General features: G+C 51.0%; 1 protein-coding gene and 1 non-coding gene across 2 annotated transcripts in view; both read right to left on the bottom strand.

The window, feature by feature from the left end:
* Positions 1–9,993, bottom strand: part of FAM83F (family with sequence similarity 83 member F) — a 33,336-nt gene extending 23,343 nt beyond the window's left edge. Inside the window, exon 1 of the mRNA XM_020876996.2 lies at positions 9,511–9,993. Coding sequence (XP_020732655.2) covers positions 9,511–9,993 — 483 coding nt within the window. The remainder of the gene's footprint in view (positions 1–9,510) is intronic.
* LOC139030736 (U6 spliceosomal RNA) lies at positions 2,548–2,654 on the bottom strand. Its single transcript, XR_011483139.1, has one exon. It is a non-coding gene; the product is annotated as a U6 spliceosomal RNA (small nuclear RNA).
* Positions 9,994–16,878: the final 6,885 nt, after the last annotated feature.

The raw sequence follows: 16,878 nt of genomic DNA, 5'->3' as shown, positions 1-16,878 counted from the left end.
TCATGTGTGACCTTATCATCTGTAAAATGGAAAGTTCCTAGGCTGTCGTGAAGGTTAAAAGAAATTATATATTTCAAAAGGGCTAGTGTGGTCTGGTATTCAAGAACTCAACAGTTTATGGCTTCCAAGGTGACTCAGTGGGTAAAGAATCTGCCTGCAATGCAGGAGAAGTAGAAGACAAGGGTTCGATCCCTGGGTTGGGGAGATCCCCTGGAGAAGGGCATGGCAAGTATTCTTGCCTGGAGAATCCCATGGACCGAGGAACCTGGTGGGCTATGGACCACGGGGTTGCAAAGAGTCAGACAGGACTGAGATGACTGGGCACACACACACAACAGCTAATAGCTATCAACACCCTCCTTCCACCTGTACTGCAGTTGATGTTCTTTTTCAGGGTCCACATTTTATGATTCTGTATATTTCTGGAACATGGCACATACTAGGTCCTCAGTGAAACAAAGGGAGTGAATGAGCAGATGTGGGGAAGGGAACCCTCTTGGGATAAGGAGGTAAGCATACTCACAGTTGGTCCTCAAAGACCCACAGAGAGGTGAAGAGCCCTGGTCCCCGCCCCGCCCCCACCTTCTGCTGACTCACTGCTAGGACACAGAACAGAAAAGAGCTTTTATCTGGAGCCTCCCACTGGCCCCATCAGTGCCACGAAAGGCCCAACACAGTGACCACAGGACAAGATGGGTCAGGGTGAGTTAACAGATTATTGGAGACTCAGGCCAGAGAGACCACTAACTAGAAAAGCCACTGGCTCTTTTCTTGGGCTAAGATTCTGGGATCATTAGCAAGTTCACAGACTCCACGAATTTCAGAGGAGGAAAGGAAAACAGGGGCAGGCAGCGGATCAGCTATGGCTGAGGCTGACGGCTGACTGGTCTTGGCCCCTGGGGAGGGGCAGGGATCACTAGAGTGACTCAGCCTAGGGTGGGGGGTGGTCAGGACAGCGCCAGGAACAGAGGCAGGCGGTCAGCCAGGACCCGCCCCCGCTCATGGTCCTCTGCCCTGCTCCTCTCTGCCTCCAGACTGGAAGCCTGCCCCAGAACAGGCTCTGCCCTGTACAGTAGGCAGGGAGGGTGGTGGATTTGACCACCAGCCAAGGCGAAGCAGTGAGACAGCATCCTGATGGGGTGGCATGGGGGTGGGGTTGCTGGCTGGGACTCCCATCAGGGTCTCAGTTTGACAGTGAGGACCCAAGTCCAGGGAGGAGGGTCAGAAAGTGGCCAGTAAGAAGTCCCTGGAGACCAGGTCTAATCTCTGGTTGGGGAACTAAGATCTCACATGCCTCGAGGTGACTGAGCCTGCTTGCTGAAACAAAGAACCCCTATGCCACAGCTAAGACTTGATGCAGCCAAAAATACATTAAAAAAAAAAAAAAGGTCCCTGGGAGGGAATTCTCTGGTGGTCTAGTGGTTAGAACTCGGTGCTCTCACTATTAAAGACATGGGTTTGATCCCTGGTCGAGAAGCAAAGATCCCACAATCGACGAGGTTTGGCCAAACTAAATAAACAGATCCCTGGGAGCTACCCAGACCAGCTTCCTGGTGATGTGACTGTTCCAGCGCCACAAGCAGCAAGAATCCTCCTCTCTCCTGCTCCCACCGAAGTCGTCTCGTTCTGTTTGTTTCCAGAACCAGTCGGTGAGTTTCCCAGAGCCTGGGTGGCAACAAACATACTTACTATCTGGCATTTCAGAGGGAAGAGGTGGCCGTGGGGACAATCCCCAGAAGCAACTGCATGTGCAGCAGAAGGACACAAGCCTTGAGCTCAGACCTGGGTGAATCCCAGCTAGGCTCTTAGCAGCTCTACGGACTCTCGCTCTCCCTGAGCCTCTGGGAAAAGCCCCTTTCCTGTGCCAGGTGCTGAGGACTCGATTAATTAAAGGAAATAACACGGAGCACCTATCTTTCAACAATGTTAGCCTCTCTTAACATAAACCCCCCCCTTTTTTTTACAGGTTTCCAGTTTTTTTTTCCCATTTATTTTTATTAGTTGGAGGCTAATTACTTTACAATATTGTAGTGGTTTTTGCCATACATTGACATGAGTCAGCCATGGATTTACATGTGCTCCCCATCCTGAACCCCCCTCCCACCTCCCTCCCCATCCCACCCCTCTGGGTCATCCCAGTGCACCAGCCCCGAGCACTTGTCTCATGCATCCAACCTGGACTGGCGATCTGTTTCACACTTGATAATATGCATGTTTTGATGCTGTTCTCTCAGATCATCCCACCCTCGCCTTCTCCCATAGAGTCCAAAAGTCTGTTCTATACATCTGTGTCTCTTTTTCCGTCTTGCATATAGGTTTATCATTACCATCTTTCTAAATTCCATATATATGTGTTAGTATACTGTATTGGTGTTTATCTTTCTGGCTTACTTCACTCTGTATAATGGGCTCCAGTTTTATCCATCTCATTAGAACTGATTCAAATGTGTTCTTTTTAATGGCTGAGTACTATTCCATTGTGTATATGTACCACAGCTTTCTTATCCATTCGTCTGCTGATGGGCATCTAGGTTGCTTCCATGTCCTAAAAATATGGAACGCTTCACAAATTTGCGTGTCATCCTTGCGCAGGGGCCATGCTAATCTTCTCTGTATCGTTCCAGTTTTAGTATATGTGCTGCTGAAGCGAGCACAACATAAACCCCTTTTGTCTGCATCTCTCACTCCTCTTTTTCAAAACGCTTTCTCATAGTCTTGCATTAGAGTCTCAGAGCAATCATATGAAAGTAAGCAAGAAGAATTATTCCCATTTTACAGATGCAGAGGTAGAGGCCAAGCCAATGTCAAATGATTTGCCCAAGGTCAACTGGTGGCGGAGGAAAGAGACAACCAGGGCAAGAACGAGGCTGCCAACCGTGGACCCCCTCCCCTGGTGTTGCCCTGGCCTCCTGAGACCAGTGTCCAGCAAAACTGGCTATGCCACCAGAAGCCCAAGAAGTCACGAAGAAGGCACCCCCCATCAAGGCCCCATCTTCTACTTGTGATCCCCCTGGCAGACACCCATCTTCAGAGTTTCAGAGACCTAAAGTGTCAGATTTCAGAGGAACCAAGCCTCTCCAAAGACAGAAACACAGCCTGTCCCACGCCTCAACCCACCCCACCGCCGTGTCCCCATGCCACCTGTGCAGGCTCTAGTTCTTGAGAAGTCTTTACAGAACGATCTCAGGCTCCTTGAACTGGCTCTTCCAGGTGATTCTGGGAGGGGAACGCCCTCGGGGATCCCCGGTTCAGGGCACCTGTGGCGGATCCTACAGAAGAACCTTGGTTGACAACTTGGCTGCCACAGCCCTGCAGGAGAGATGCCCTGACAAACAGCCATCAAATCTAGGCCAGCAGAGAAGTGTAGGGCTGGGGGGAAGGGAGGGCCGTTGGAGCTGCTCCCCTGATGAGAGGAGGAAACAGGAAGCACACCTGCGCGGCGTCTCCAACCTGAAGATGAGAAGCAACCCCTGGCTGCCCGAACTCTGATCTCCTGGCCTGATCTCCCGGCCGGCAGCCCTGAGTCCTGGGCGGAAGACCAGCCACGCCTCCCTCCCAGCTCCGAGAGGGGACTTGTACCATACTTTCTTGGTATCCTCAGCTTTCACACTGTTTCTTCCTTGTTTTTCAAAACTATCCAAAATCTAGGTAATATCCTCCAACTGTGCAGGTCAGGAGTCCCAGGGAGGCAAGTGATTCAACCCAAAATTAGTAAGTAGACAGATCATGGCAGAAACCAAGACCTTTCAGCTTCAGAGTCCATTCTCTGTCCTTGACGTGAAGCTGGGTCTCTGTTGCTCCCAGGATCAGTGATGGAGCATAAAGGAGAGAGACTTAAAACTCAGTAGCCACAGCGCCCAGGGCTTGGCAGAGATGCCAGACAGGCCCAGACAAGATCCTGGAAGGGCTGAGGTGCTCAGTCCCTGGAACTGCAGCTATGTCATTAGCAGCCTCGAGGGGGAAAGGACTCTGGAACTGCCCTGAGCCTCAGAAATAATGCCCACATGGAATGATCCACAGCGGGAAGAAGGGTTAGGCGGGCAGATGGTTTATGATGGACCGCAGGTCACAGGCTGCCCTGAGAGACCTTCTCTTGTTCTGCACAGCAAATCAGGCTTTATTAACATTTATTTCTTTGGCTGTGCTGGGTCTTAATTACAGACTTGCGAACTCTTGTTGCCACATGTGGGAACTAGTTCCCTGACCAGGGATGGAACCCAGGTCCCCTGCGTTGGGGGCTCAGAGTCTTAGCCACTGGACCACTGGGGAAGTCCTCCCAAATCAGGCTTTTAAAAGGCAGCTCAGAAGCTCTAGCTAAAACCTCTGCCATGGAAGGGAAGGAAAACAGGGAAAGCTATTAGGGAGAATTGGGACCAGCTCTCAAATAAGGCATCAAGGTGGCTAACGAATGTATCATCAGACCCAAATTTCACAAACCAGCAATATTTAAGTCCATATATATGTAAACTGCTCTTTTGTTTCTTCTCTCTTTCCTCTGTTCATTGTCTATATCCCAGTGCCCAGCACAGTGCCTGGTACAAAGAAGATGCTGTGTACTATTTGCTGGATGTACCTGAAAGAGGAAGAGCTGATAGAGGCTAACGGGGAAAGACAGTGGCAAAGGTGGCTACCCACCAAGCTGAGCCTCCTGGTGAAGTGAGCTGTACCCCCTGGGCATGTGTGCCCAGCAGCTCTCGCCTATCGGCTACCCAGACCTCTAAGCAAGCCTGCTAACCTGGCCAACCGTGCCTTCTGCTCTGGAGCCCTTCCCCAAAGGCCTCTGCATCCCTCCCCCCAGTTTAGAGCACTCCTCCCTCTGCTGCCAGGTGGCTTGATATGAGGAGGATTAATGGAGACCCTTAGCAATGTGCAGTTCAACTGGAGCCTCTGCAGACTTCCCTAGAGGGATGGAGAGGGGCTGGGGGCCAGTGGGAGATAGTCTCCAATCAGTTAAACAAACCACTGGTCCCCGTGCTGCTGGGGCTCCACAAAGACAATGGAGAGGGTGTAGGAAGGAAGTCCCGGCTCTTCCAAAGCTTCTGGTCTCCGAGGATCAGATGGGCTCTCCTCAAGAGAGCCCTGTGCCAGGCACACAGGTGGCACAAACAAGGAGCCACATCTGGGAACAAAAAGTCACTTCTGGATTGAAAATTTTGATTGAGTGCCAAGGAAGTGGCGGCCTCTGAGCCAGGCCCTGAAGGGAGGGGACAAACCACTGACAGGCAGAGATGGGGGTACGGCCAGGCCTGCTCCCCACACCCCTCTGCCTCATACCAACTAGGTGGGCCTGCCCCTCCCCGCTGCTGCCAGAACAGAGAGCAGAGGCTTCGGTTCACCAAAGCTGCCTGGCCCTGCATCCCGCCCTCTCCGGGGCTGGGTTTATGTTTATGCGGGGTCACTGGGAGTTCTGATCACTGGGCCTGGGGGAGCTGTCATCCCCTCTTCTGAAGACAAGTCATCACACCTTTCTGGACCTCAGAGGCTGCCCCTGTGAAAGGAAGATACTATCTGCCTGACATGGCTACTGATACTGACATGGTTAGTGAGGCTCAGAGGAAGTGCTCGGGGAGGGGCTTGTGGTGAGCAAGCAGGAGCCAGGTAGCTGGTAACCTGGAGTGTGGGGCCCAGGAAGGCAAGGGCCAAGGGTCAGTCTTCGAGGTGGTTAAGCTTTCCTCTGCTCCCGAGGCACAGGCAGCACTCTCTAAACCCGCCCGGGAGCCTCAAAAATGGGTGCTGCTGGTCGGAAGGGAGCCGGGGTGCCAAGAAGGGTGGATGTGCTGCGCGGTCTCATCCTGTCTGCTGCGCTCAGACTCGCCTGGAGATAGGTGGCAGCATCAGAAGTCCTCCCCTCACATGGCTCGGGGGCTGGGTTAGGGCCCCCCGCCACGCCTTCTGTCAAGCACTCATTAGTCTGTATTAAAACGATAGTTTAGTAGACTGTTAGGCCATTTAAGAGCAGAGGTGCATTTTATATGTCTGCTTTCTACTAAAGTGCTTAGCACACCTTGAAATATTTGTCCAACGACCCAACTCACTATCCTTCCAAATTGCAGTTGTTTGGTCCTCTCAGCTCTGCCCTTGTGAATAAGAACCAACCATTTCCCTGTCTTCACGTGGTCTCGCTTTAAGTCCAAGCCCCCATTCCCACTCCCTGGGTTACAGTGGTCATAGCAACCCAAGTGGCAGCAACCTCTCCTCTGCCAGTGGGAGACAGGCCATGGGCTCACTTCTGGGTTCCAGAAGGCACCCTTTCTGCCTATACTTTATTAAAAAAAATTTTTTTAATTAATTAATTTGACTGCACCAGCTCTTAGTTGCTGCATGTGGGATCTTTAGTTGTAACATGTGGGATCTAGTTCCCTGCCCAGGGATGGAACTCGGGCCCCCTGTACTGGGAGAGCAGAGTTTTAGCCACTGGACCACCAGGGAAGTCCCAGCCTGTACTTCAAGCAAAGTACATCATACAGTGACCCTAAAAATAGCAAATCACATAAGGGGTATTAAAACAGCAGGAAAAACCCCCGCTTGACAAGGAAACAAGTCCGAATGTCTGAATGCTGGCTATCCGGTACAGCCAGGATGGCGTTCTGCCATTTGCAGAGGTCCAGTGAGCACATAACTTCAGACTGATCAACTCAAAGGCCTCCTCCCACCCAATCATGTTTTCAAAGTGTCTTTTAATCAGGCTCCTTTCTCCACATCTCTGAGGCGTAGGCTTAAAACTCTTGCTGGTCTGTGCCTGTGGGCAAGGCACAGCCACTCCCCCTGAGCCTCCGTTTCCTGTTCGTCACTGAGGAATAAAAATGACAGCCCCTAATGAAGTTATTGAGGATTAAATGAAATAAAATCCTCTGGTGCCCAGGTGGACCTGTGGATTATGTCCTTCTGCCGCTCCCCAGCCATATCTGCAACAGTCCCCTGCATCTCTGCACATACATCATCTTGGTCCATCCCACCCGCCCTCGAAGCAGCCAGAGTCTCCCTGGAGACAAGGAAATTCCCTCCCTCAGGGTGAAAAGGATGTGGAAGGCTCTAGAGTAATAGTCACAGAGGGTGCCCCGTGCCAGTTGGCTGAGGATGAGTGGGGTTGGGGGGTGGGGACAGGCAAAGGTCAGAAGGTGTAGCCTTCAGAGTAGAAACTGGGGATCTGGGTGTTTCCATGACCAACCACATGACCTTTGGGTAAGCCTCTTTCCTTCTCTGTGCCTCAGTTTCTTCACCTGTGAAAGAGGGTCAACTTTTGCCCTGCCTACTTCACAAGATCTTTGGGAAGAAGGTGCCACATGCAGGTGAGTGGTCATGATTAAGAGTCAGGGTCCAGAGAGTCTGAGGGTTTGGGACACAGCACCAGAAGCTGCTTCTTCCTGGGGGGCGGTCATCTGCTCTGGACCCAGTTTTAGGACCCTTGCGCCAGGCCCCCCCACATACTCAGCTGTCACCACAATAGCTCTTCCCTCCTGTCATTCAAAGCTGCTTGCTGATCTGAAGCACAAAGCTTTCTCTCCTGAGTCTCTTAAGCAGAAACAAGAGTTCCTTAAGTTTCCTCTTCCTCCGTTCCGGATTCCTCTCTCCCTTTTCAACCCTGCAATTTACCTCCCTTGGGAAGCCCTCCCAGATTGGGCATATCCAGCTTCAAAATCTGTTTTCCTTACAGCATATCCCCTCAGCAGCATTTAACTCTTGGAGGGCAAAGGCCACAGCTTATATCTTTCTATGGCTAGTGCCTGGAACTCAGGAAATAATAACTGGTTTAACATGTAAATACTGGATCAGTTCACAGTTGTTAAAGTTTCTGTTGTTAAATATTTAAAGAGTTCAGAACACTCCACTACCTAGGAGACTCCCAACATCCCACATGGGACTAGAGGTCCCAGTGGGCAGGGCTCTGTCTCTCCCTTCTTGTAACCTGTTGCCCAAGTGTGATCAGGATAGTTCCATTCAAGATCCTTGGTTTAACCTGTTGCATCATCAGACAGCACTGTGGTTAAGAGGAAGCACGTCGGTGTTTGAATTTTGGCTTGGCAAGTAACTTAACTGTTTTGAGTCCCAAAATAAGGAAAATACCCATCTCACTCAGTAGTTGTGAAAATCACTAGCACCGTGGCTGGCACACATTAAGTACTCAAAAATTAAGGCTTATTAGTATTACATCGTAGGACTTGACCCCTGACCCCAGCTCCAGCCTGCTACACAGGATCATCGCCCACATCCTTTCTCCTCCTCTGTTCAAACTTGCCTTTCTCTTCTGCAGAATGCAATAGACAAAAGAACTCTCAGGCAGACAAGCTGGGATTCTTTAGAGAGGGAGGGTGGAAACACAGACAGTGAAAACTTAACCCTTCCTTCTAGCAGCCAATCTAGCCAACTACCTGCATCATGCCTTCCAGAAGAGGAGCCCCACCACGGGTGTCTCAAATTCAGCCTCCAGGGATAACAGGACTCCAACCACAGTCCTTTAGTTGAATTAGAATGGTGAACCCAAGCCACTTCTGTTGTATATTCTGAACTGCGTACCAAAGGCTGCTGATGTCTCTTAACAAATCTCAATGTAGGGGAACCAGACTTAGCAAATAAAAACACAGAATGCCCTCATTAAATCTGATTTTCAGATAAACAGTGAATGACTTTTTAACATCAGTATGTTTTATGCAATATTTGAATCATACTGTATAATGCTAAACAATTTCTTCTTGTTATTCTGGAATTCAAATTTAACAGGACATCTCATATTTTATCTGGAAACTCTGCCCAACAAACTACTGGCCCCACCAGTATTCTAACCAGCGGCACTGCAAACGTCTCCTCCTTTCAATGCCCTGGCAGAGTAAGTAGATGGGATAAGTGGGAGCTTTTCCCCTGACCTGCTGAGTTTAGGGAGCTGCCCTGTGAAAGTGGCCAGCACAGCGTCAGGCACAGAGTAGGTGGCCAAGAAACATCCTTCATTTATTCCAGGCTGCTTGAGCCCTACTGCTGGGCGCAGAGCCAGTGTGAATGCCAGGGGCCAGGCCAGCTTTGACTCTGGGTGGGGGTGCCTCCTAAGAGCAATGTGGCTGGGGTGGGGGTGGGGAGGCCACACTACACTTCCTACCATTGCCTGAGGATCAAATGAGAAAATGATCAGGGACAAGTTTTGTTAAATCCCTGGGAAGCACACAGGTTATTATCAAGACCTTTGAGTGGCCCATTTTACCACAGGGCTCCACAGCCCCCACTCTGGTCTAGAGAGAGAAACCAGACAGACACATAGACGCGCAGAGCAGAAGAAAGCCAGCGGCGCTGGACACTGTAAAAATGACAAGCAACTGTCCAGCACCTTGTCATTCGCCAAACACATCCATGCTCTCCCCTGCAGCCCCAAGGCGGATGGGAGGGTTCTGCACCCCTTTTCCTGAGGGTGGTCAGGGACGCCAGCCCCAGGCCTTGCCTCGGAGGTGGTGTTGGGGGGCCTGGTCCTAGGGGTCGGTCGTGGGGGTCCCCATCAATGTGCGTGGCTGGGGCAGGGGGGCCTACCTTCTGGGCCTGCTGGATCATCTGCCTGACCAGCTGCTTCAGATGGGGCGCCTTCTCGTCCTTGGGGGGGTGGGTGAAGAGGGTGACGCGGCTCACGCCGCGGTAGAAGCCCGCGTCGGTCCAGCCCAGGTCCAGCGGGGGCACCTCGGTGTCCGAGCGGTCGGGCCAGTAGGCCAGGGACTCGCCGGACTCGGCCGCGGCCTGCGCCGGGGTCTTGGCCTTGGCCTTACTCTTGCCCCGGGCGGCGGCGGCGACATCCTCGTAGGGGCTCCAGGCGGCGCGGAGGGCCTGACGCTCCTGGCTGGAGAGGAAGTCCCGCAGCCGCTCCTTCTTGACCCGCTCACGGTAGGCCTGCTCGCCGCCGCCCAGCAGCGCCTCCAGCGCGGCCCGCCGCCGCTCGCAGTAGTAGAAGGCGGCCTGCGCCTCGGTCACCCTCTCGTTCACGTGCGTCTCGTCCAGGCAGCTCAGCTGGGACTCGGCCATGTCGCCCCGGCCCCGGCCCGGCCGCGGCCCGGTCCCACCGCCGCACCTGAAGCCGCCGAGGGGCGGGGCGCCTCACCTGGCCGCGAGGGCGGCCAATCCGGCGCGGGCCCCGGCGCGGGAGCGGCCGTCGGGCGGGGAGGGGCGGCCGCGCCCTCCGCCTCTGCTTGCACGAGCCGCGGCCGGCGACCTTGGGGCGGGGGGTGCTCCGCTGGGGACGCGGCGAGGCCTAGGCCTGCGGGGGCCCAGCCGGGGGCGGGAGCTCCAGAGCCGGCAGGAACTTGGAGCCGGGCGGTACTTAGACCCACGTGCGGCCTCTGGCTCACTTCCGCCTTCTGGCCCTGACCCTGCGGTGAAGGACCTAACTCTTCCTGCCGCCTAGCCGGTCAGACGCATCTCAGGTGCGCTTTCATTTTCCCGGCTGGTAGGGCCTGGAGCACGTGGTCTGGCCAGGGCGTTTCAGGGGTGGCCGACCTGATCACTGCGCCGTTGCGGGGGTCGGGAGGCCTATGCGAGGCCATACTGTGAAGGCCGAGGAGGGGGGTTGATGTGCAAAAGCGAAATGCTAATAAAACCCTTAGCTCCCCCCACGCATGTGTCCCAGTTCTGAGAGCAGAGGCCTCCAGGGGCTGAATATTCACTGGAAGGACTGATGCCGAAGCTGAAACTCCAACCAATACTTTGGCCACCTGATGTGAAGAACCAACTCATTGGAACAGACACTGATGCTGGGAAAGATTGAAGGTGGGAGAAGGGGACGACAGAGGATGAGATGGTTGGATGGCATCACCATCAGGATGGACATGAGTTTGAGCATGCTCCGGGAATTGGTGATGGACAGGGAAGCCTGGCCGTGCAGCAGTCCATGGGGGTGGAAAAGAGTCGGACAGGACTGAGAGACTGAACTGAACTGAACGGCTGTCAGTCCAACACCTTCACAAGGACAAAAATTTCTTAAAAAAGAAAAAAGCCACCCAAGAACAGCAAGGATGTAAGCACCAGCGGTGGAGCTTTCTCATTTTATTTTGAAGTGGTGTCTGAGCGCGCGCGTGCGCGTGTGTGTGTGTGTGTGTGTGTGTGTGTGTTTGTGTGTGTTGGTCAAGATAGGCAGCCAGAGGCTTGATTACTATATTAGTGATTTAAAATATATGTTTGAGCTCAAGGAAGGAAGAGACACACACATACATGCACACTCACACACACACATCACCACCACCACCAGCAGTTCTGCTGTTTCCCACTGGATGAAGTATAATCTTCTTAGTCATTAACATATTATTTTGTTCATGCACTGCTGTACAATTTGATTCTCCACGTTCAAAATATTTTCAGATCATAGCAACCAAAGGTTCATGGTTCTCTCATTTTATAGCAAAGCATTTTAGCGCTGGAAGCAGCTTTAGAAACTAATTCAACCCCCTCATTTGACAGATGAGGAAATTGAGGACTGAAAACCTGTGGTTTGCCCAGATCTCCCTGAAAAGTAGAAGCAGCACATGGGGAATATTTTGTTCTCTGTGTTCTCTTTGCCCTACATCACAGCCACCTTTGCCTTTTCTTCTTCTCTAGTGAAATGACAGAAGGTTACTGGGGCCATGGTTTTAACCCTGGGGATTTTGAAAAGCTTGCCTAATATTTCTGTGTCTCCCTTTTGATAGCCTGGAAAAATGAGGGTTATATTTTCAATATATGCAAATTTTGTGGCTAGTCAATTCTAGCATGCTGTATAAGGTCAAGAATGGTGAGCAGAGATGTGTCCATCATCTCACCTGTGTCCTCGGGGCTACTCTTGGAAATTTGAAGGTCCCACTCCTAGGAACACTGAAGTATAGACAAATTTCACCTTTAGATGGGAGAGCATTTAGTTTGTTTTCTAATAACTTGAAGCCCTACAAGATGCCAAACTCTCTGCCCTGGGGACAGAGGAGCTCAGAGCAGTGGGAGGAACAGAAAAACACACAGGAGGATGACACAGGTGTGATGAAAGTGCTTTTAGTAAACTGAGTCAGCAGTGCACTGGGAGCAAACATTTACTCAATGCTTACTATGTGCACAGAGTAGGTGCTCAGTACATATTTCTTTTAAAAGAATGAGATTAGGGTCAAAAGAAAGGGTGTGGGAAGCTGTGGGGACTTTTAGGGATCAAGAAATTAATCTGCCCAATGGAATATAGGTAAGAAGGCTTTTACCTAGCAGCAAGGGGTTTTGAGTGGAGCCTAAAAGGAAGAGAAGTCAAGGGTGAGAAGGGGAGTGAAGACATTTCAGGGAGAGGGAGTTGGGATTGGATGAGGTCAGAGCATCATGCTGGCATAAGGCGCATTTGGGTTCAGGCTAAGATACTTAACCCTCAGAGCCTGAAGTGTCCCCATCTGCAAAGTGGGATAACAATGCTGACTCCTGTGACCTCCCAGATTGTTTTAGGGACTAAATAAGATCACATATTTGCTTTAATTAGCACTTGTGACTGATGAGTAGAAAGTAGTTTACAACAACACTTCTAAAACTTTATTGTGCACAATAGTCACCTGGGTAGGGGTGGGGAGTATCTTGCTAAAATGCAGGTTCTGATTCAGTTGGTCTGAGATGAGACCTGAGAGTCTACATTTCTAGGAAGCTCCCAGGTAATGTTCACAACGGTGGTCCATAGACGTCATTTGGCATAGCAAAGATTTCAGAAGTCAGTGAAGAAGAGTGCAAACTTTCATGTCAAAGAGTCCTGGAATGGAATCCCACTTTCCTGGTATAAGCTGTGTGTCCCTGAGGAAGTTACTTCTCCTTTCTGAGCCTTGGTCCCATCAGTGGCATATGGGCAATAATAGGTCCTACCTAACAGGACTGTATGAGAAGGAAATCTAGCTAATGGATACTCACCACTTAGTGGAGTGTCTGGCACAGCGTAGCAGCCAGTAAAGGGTAGTTAGCGTGGGAAGATGAGACTGGAAAGAGACAGGCCTTGGTACCAAATTGTGGGGACCTTGACTTTAGATCTTATTTTATAGCTAGGGGAGTCATTGGAGGTTATTATGAGACTAATATGGTCATACAAAATTGCAGTAATTACTATATGCCAGGCACTGTGCAAAACGTATATCATTCAAATACTCTTATGTAATCCTATTAGAAAAAATTATTGTTATCCTCATTTTACAGGTGAGAAAACTGAAACAGAGAGGTTCTGTAGCTCACTCTAGGTCACCCAGCTGCTAAATAGAAGAGCAAGGATTCAAACCCAGACCACATGACTCCCAGGCTTGCCTACCTACCCACCTTACTGTACTGCCTCTGTTGAGAATGCTAGAAAGGGACATTTTAAAGAAATAGAATTTCCCTTGTTTAATAGTTTATCCATTCAACAAAAATTTGCGGAATGCATAGCATTGTGTTGAGGGTCAGAAACCACTCATTCATTTACCAAATCTTTATTGAGGCTTAATAGACACCAGGCTTCCCTGATAATTCAGTTGGTAAAGAATCCACCTGCAATGCAGGAGACCCTGGTTCGATTCCTGGATGGGGAAGATCTGCTGGAGAAGGGATAGTCTACCCACTCCAGTATTCTTGGGCTTCCCTTGTAGCTCAGCTGGTAAAGAATCCACCTGCAATTCGGGAGACCTGAGTTCGATCCCTGGGTTGTAAAGATCCCCTGGAGAAGGGAAAAGCTACCCACTCCAGTATTCTGGCCTAGAGAATTCCATGGAATGTATAGTTCATGGGGTCACAAAGATTCAGACATGACTGAGCGACTTTCACTTCACTTCACAAACACCAGGCTGTTTTAGGGACTGAGGGTCCAGCTTTGAACAAAACCAAGTCCTGGCCCACGTGGAGCTTACACTGAACTAAGTGATTTAGATATGAGTTGTGTTCTCAAGGAGTGCAAATATCATGTGACAAAACTTGGAATTGGACAGAAGGTTAGAATCAGAGTAGAATATTTTAATAACAGTTCACATTTCGAAAAAGTTTTCTTAGATCTAACTGCTATGAAACACTCAGTGGTCTTCTCAAGATATTTCCCTTTGCATACTAATGACATTTATTCAGCCAACTTTTTTGAGCAGTCAGTGTATACTAGATAGCATGCCACTGAGAATAAACAAGAGGAATCAGATGTGATGGCTTGTTGCCCTGGTGGTTTCCTTGGTTTAGCTGGGAGCCAAATACCTACAGCCATCTTTACAAGGCAGGGTGATGTGACCCAATGGAATTCACAAGAGAGGTTACAATGGAGGCGCTGTTGAGTATAAGGTCTCTTGTGAAGGAGATTACTGTGAAGTGCTGCATTCTAATAAATTGGGGCTCTTGGAGGTTAGATGTCCTCTTCAAGGTTGTTGTTGTTGTTTAATTGCTAAGTTATGTCTGACTCTTTGCCACATCCATGGACTGTAACCCACCAGACTCCTCTGTCCATGGGATTTCCCAGGCAAGAATACTGGAGTGGGTTGCCATTTCTCTTTCCAAGGGATCTTCCTGACCAAGGGACTGAACCCATGTCTCCTGCATTACCAGGCAGATTCTTTACCTCTGAGCCACCAGGGGAGCCCTTGTTCAAGGTTATCAGCCAGTAAGTGGAAATGATGGTGCATGCATCCCTGAGGCCTGATTCCCTGCAAGAGTTTTTAGACACCTTGTTTTTGTTTAGTCGCTAAGTCATGTCCAACTTTGTGGCCCCATGGACTGCAGCATGCCAGGCTTCCCTGTCCTTCACCATCTCCTGGAGTTTACTCAAACTCATGTCCATTGTGTTAATGATGCCGTCTAGCCATCTCATCCTCTGTCATCCCCTTCTCCTCCTGCCCTCAATCTTTCCCAGCATCAGGGTCTTTTCCAGTGAGTTGGCTCTTTGCATCAAAGGGCCAGAGTACTAGAGGATTAAATACCTTACCAGCTGGTCTATGGCCATACCACCCTGAACGCACCCGATTGCATCTGATCTCAGAAGCTAAGCAGGGCTGGGCCTGGTTAGTACTTGGATGAGAGACCTTACCAGCCAGGAAACTGATTCTTTTAGGCACAGTCCTGATCTACCTGGTGTCTGTGGACACCCCACATGACAGTGAAACCCTAGGAAAGCCCCTGGTCCTCTACCGGTCCCTCCTGACCTGTAGAGTGTCTGGTGTTTCCCTGAACTAGGTGGGGCCCACCATGGTTGCATTTCTTCCAATTTCGGGAGCCACCTTGCCCAAGGTGACTGCGCCTTCCTGAGAAATTATGCCTCCTCCGCCCATTCCCTGCGGGCCTCCTTCTCCTCTGGCAGCCGCCTCCCTCTCCGCCTGGGCTCCTGGCTCTCATTCGCCTTCCCTCTCCCCGCACACACTGGCGGCCGGGTGTGCAGTCGAGATCTGACACCTTGGTGTTCACATTCATTGTAGCTGCGTTCATCCCTGCTCACGTCTATGTTCCCGGGCACCGCCTGTGTAATCCGAGTCCCAGAATAGCCCACTTCATGATATATTCTTAGATAAGCTTCCCAGGGCTGATTTTCCCCTACCCCACTCTGCGGCAATTTGTGTCATGAGCACCTGTTATAAAACTTTGGGGGCTTTCTCACGCCTCTGTGAGATTCGTGCTTACTGCCTGTTCCCGGAGTGGATGAGAGAGGAAGAGGAGGCGGTTACAGCTGGGGCTGCGAGGAGGAGGGTTTAGATCCTGGGGCTGAACCAGCTGAGCAGTTTCACCTCTGGCCTCCTCTGCAGACTGGAGAAGCGAATGCACCCAGGCCTCTCCCCTGCCATTCAGGACCCATCTCAGGCTTTCAACTATTGGTCCAGGACTGATTTGTGGCATACTGATTCTGGACTAGGCAAGTACCTGCCCTCCCCAACCTCCAGATTTGGTTGTATCTGCAACCTTGGAAACATACAGGCTTCTCTTCCCAACTGATTCTCACCTGCCCCTTCTTCCCGACTCCCTGGCCTCCCTGCACCTCCCCACCACTCCTTCTGGGCCTCCTTTGTCCATCCCTTCAACGTTGGCAGCCCTCGACGCTCAGCCTTGGCCTTCTTGGGTTAGACCTCACATGCTCCAAGGGTGCTCCCACCTCCGCAGGGCTCGGACGACTGTCCCACTCTTCTCTCAACTCTAGTACTTTCTCCTCTGCTCCAGACCAGTCGGTCAGGCTGCCTGCTCAGCCATCCCTCAGGGACCTTCAGTGTCTCAAAGGAACCCTGCATCCTATTGTCCTCTCCCTGTTCCCTCTACTTTTCCTCCTGAGTCCCTTTCCTCCAGAAGGATACTGCCATCTGCCTGGTGGCCTGAGTGGGACACATGGATGCATTTGGACTCTTCCCCCGTCTCAGGGCCACCAGGCCAGGTGAGGCTCTTCTGGGATGTCCCCCATCAGCCCTTTTTGCTCCATCCTTCTTGTCACTCCCCCCTCCCCACATTGTTGCAAGAGTTTCATAACTGATCTTCCCGACTCAATCTCCCCCCACCACATTCTTTCTAAAATGCAAGCATATTATGTTATTTCCCTGCACAAAACTCTTCCAAAGTGCCCTATTATCCCTCCACCATAGGCCAAGCTTCCTGTTAGGTTTCTTCTGCTTCCTCAATATGTCGTGGCTTTGTTTGGGGACTTCCTGTAACTGAAATGCTTTTCTGTCCAGTCCATGAACTATTCATCTGAATCCTTTGTCTTCAGCCTGGTCACTTCTTCCATGGCATCTCTGCTGGCCCTGGGGGTCTGGGTTAGGGGCGCTCAATTCACTCTCAGCCCCATTTAGCACTCAGGCTCTGTGTGCTGATGGCTTATCTCCCCCAGCAGGTGGTAGGTTCCTGGAGGGCAGTACTGTCTTATTCAGCATAGTACTCCCAGGCATTACACCTTGGACTTTCACCCCCATTTTTTCCTTTTCTGCCACTGTTTTACTTCAAACTGACAAGGCA

This window comes from Odocoileus virginianus, chromosome 23 (genome assembly GCF_023699985.2).
Source record: "Odocoileus virginianus isolate 20LAN1187 ecotype Illinois chromosome 23, Ovbor_1.2, whole genome shotgun sequence".
NCBI classification, from domain to species: Eukaryota; Metazoa; Chordata; class Mammalia; order Artiodactyla; family Cervidae; genus Odocoileus; species Odocoileus virginianus.
This window is presented reverse-complemented; position numbering and strand designations above follow the sequence as displayed.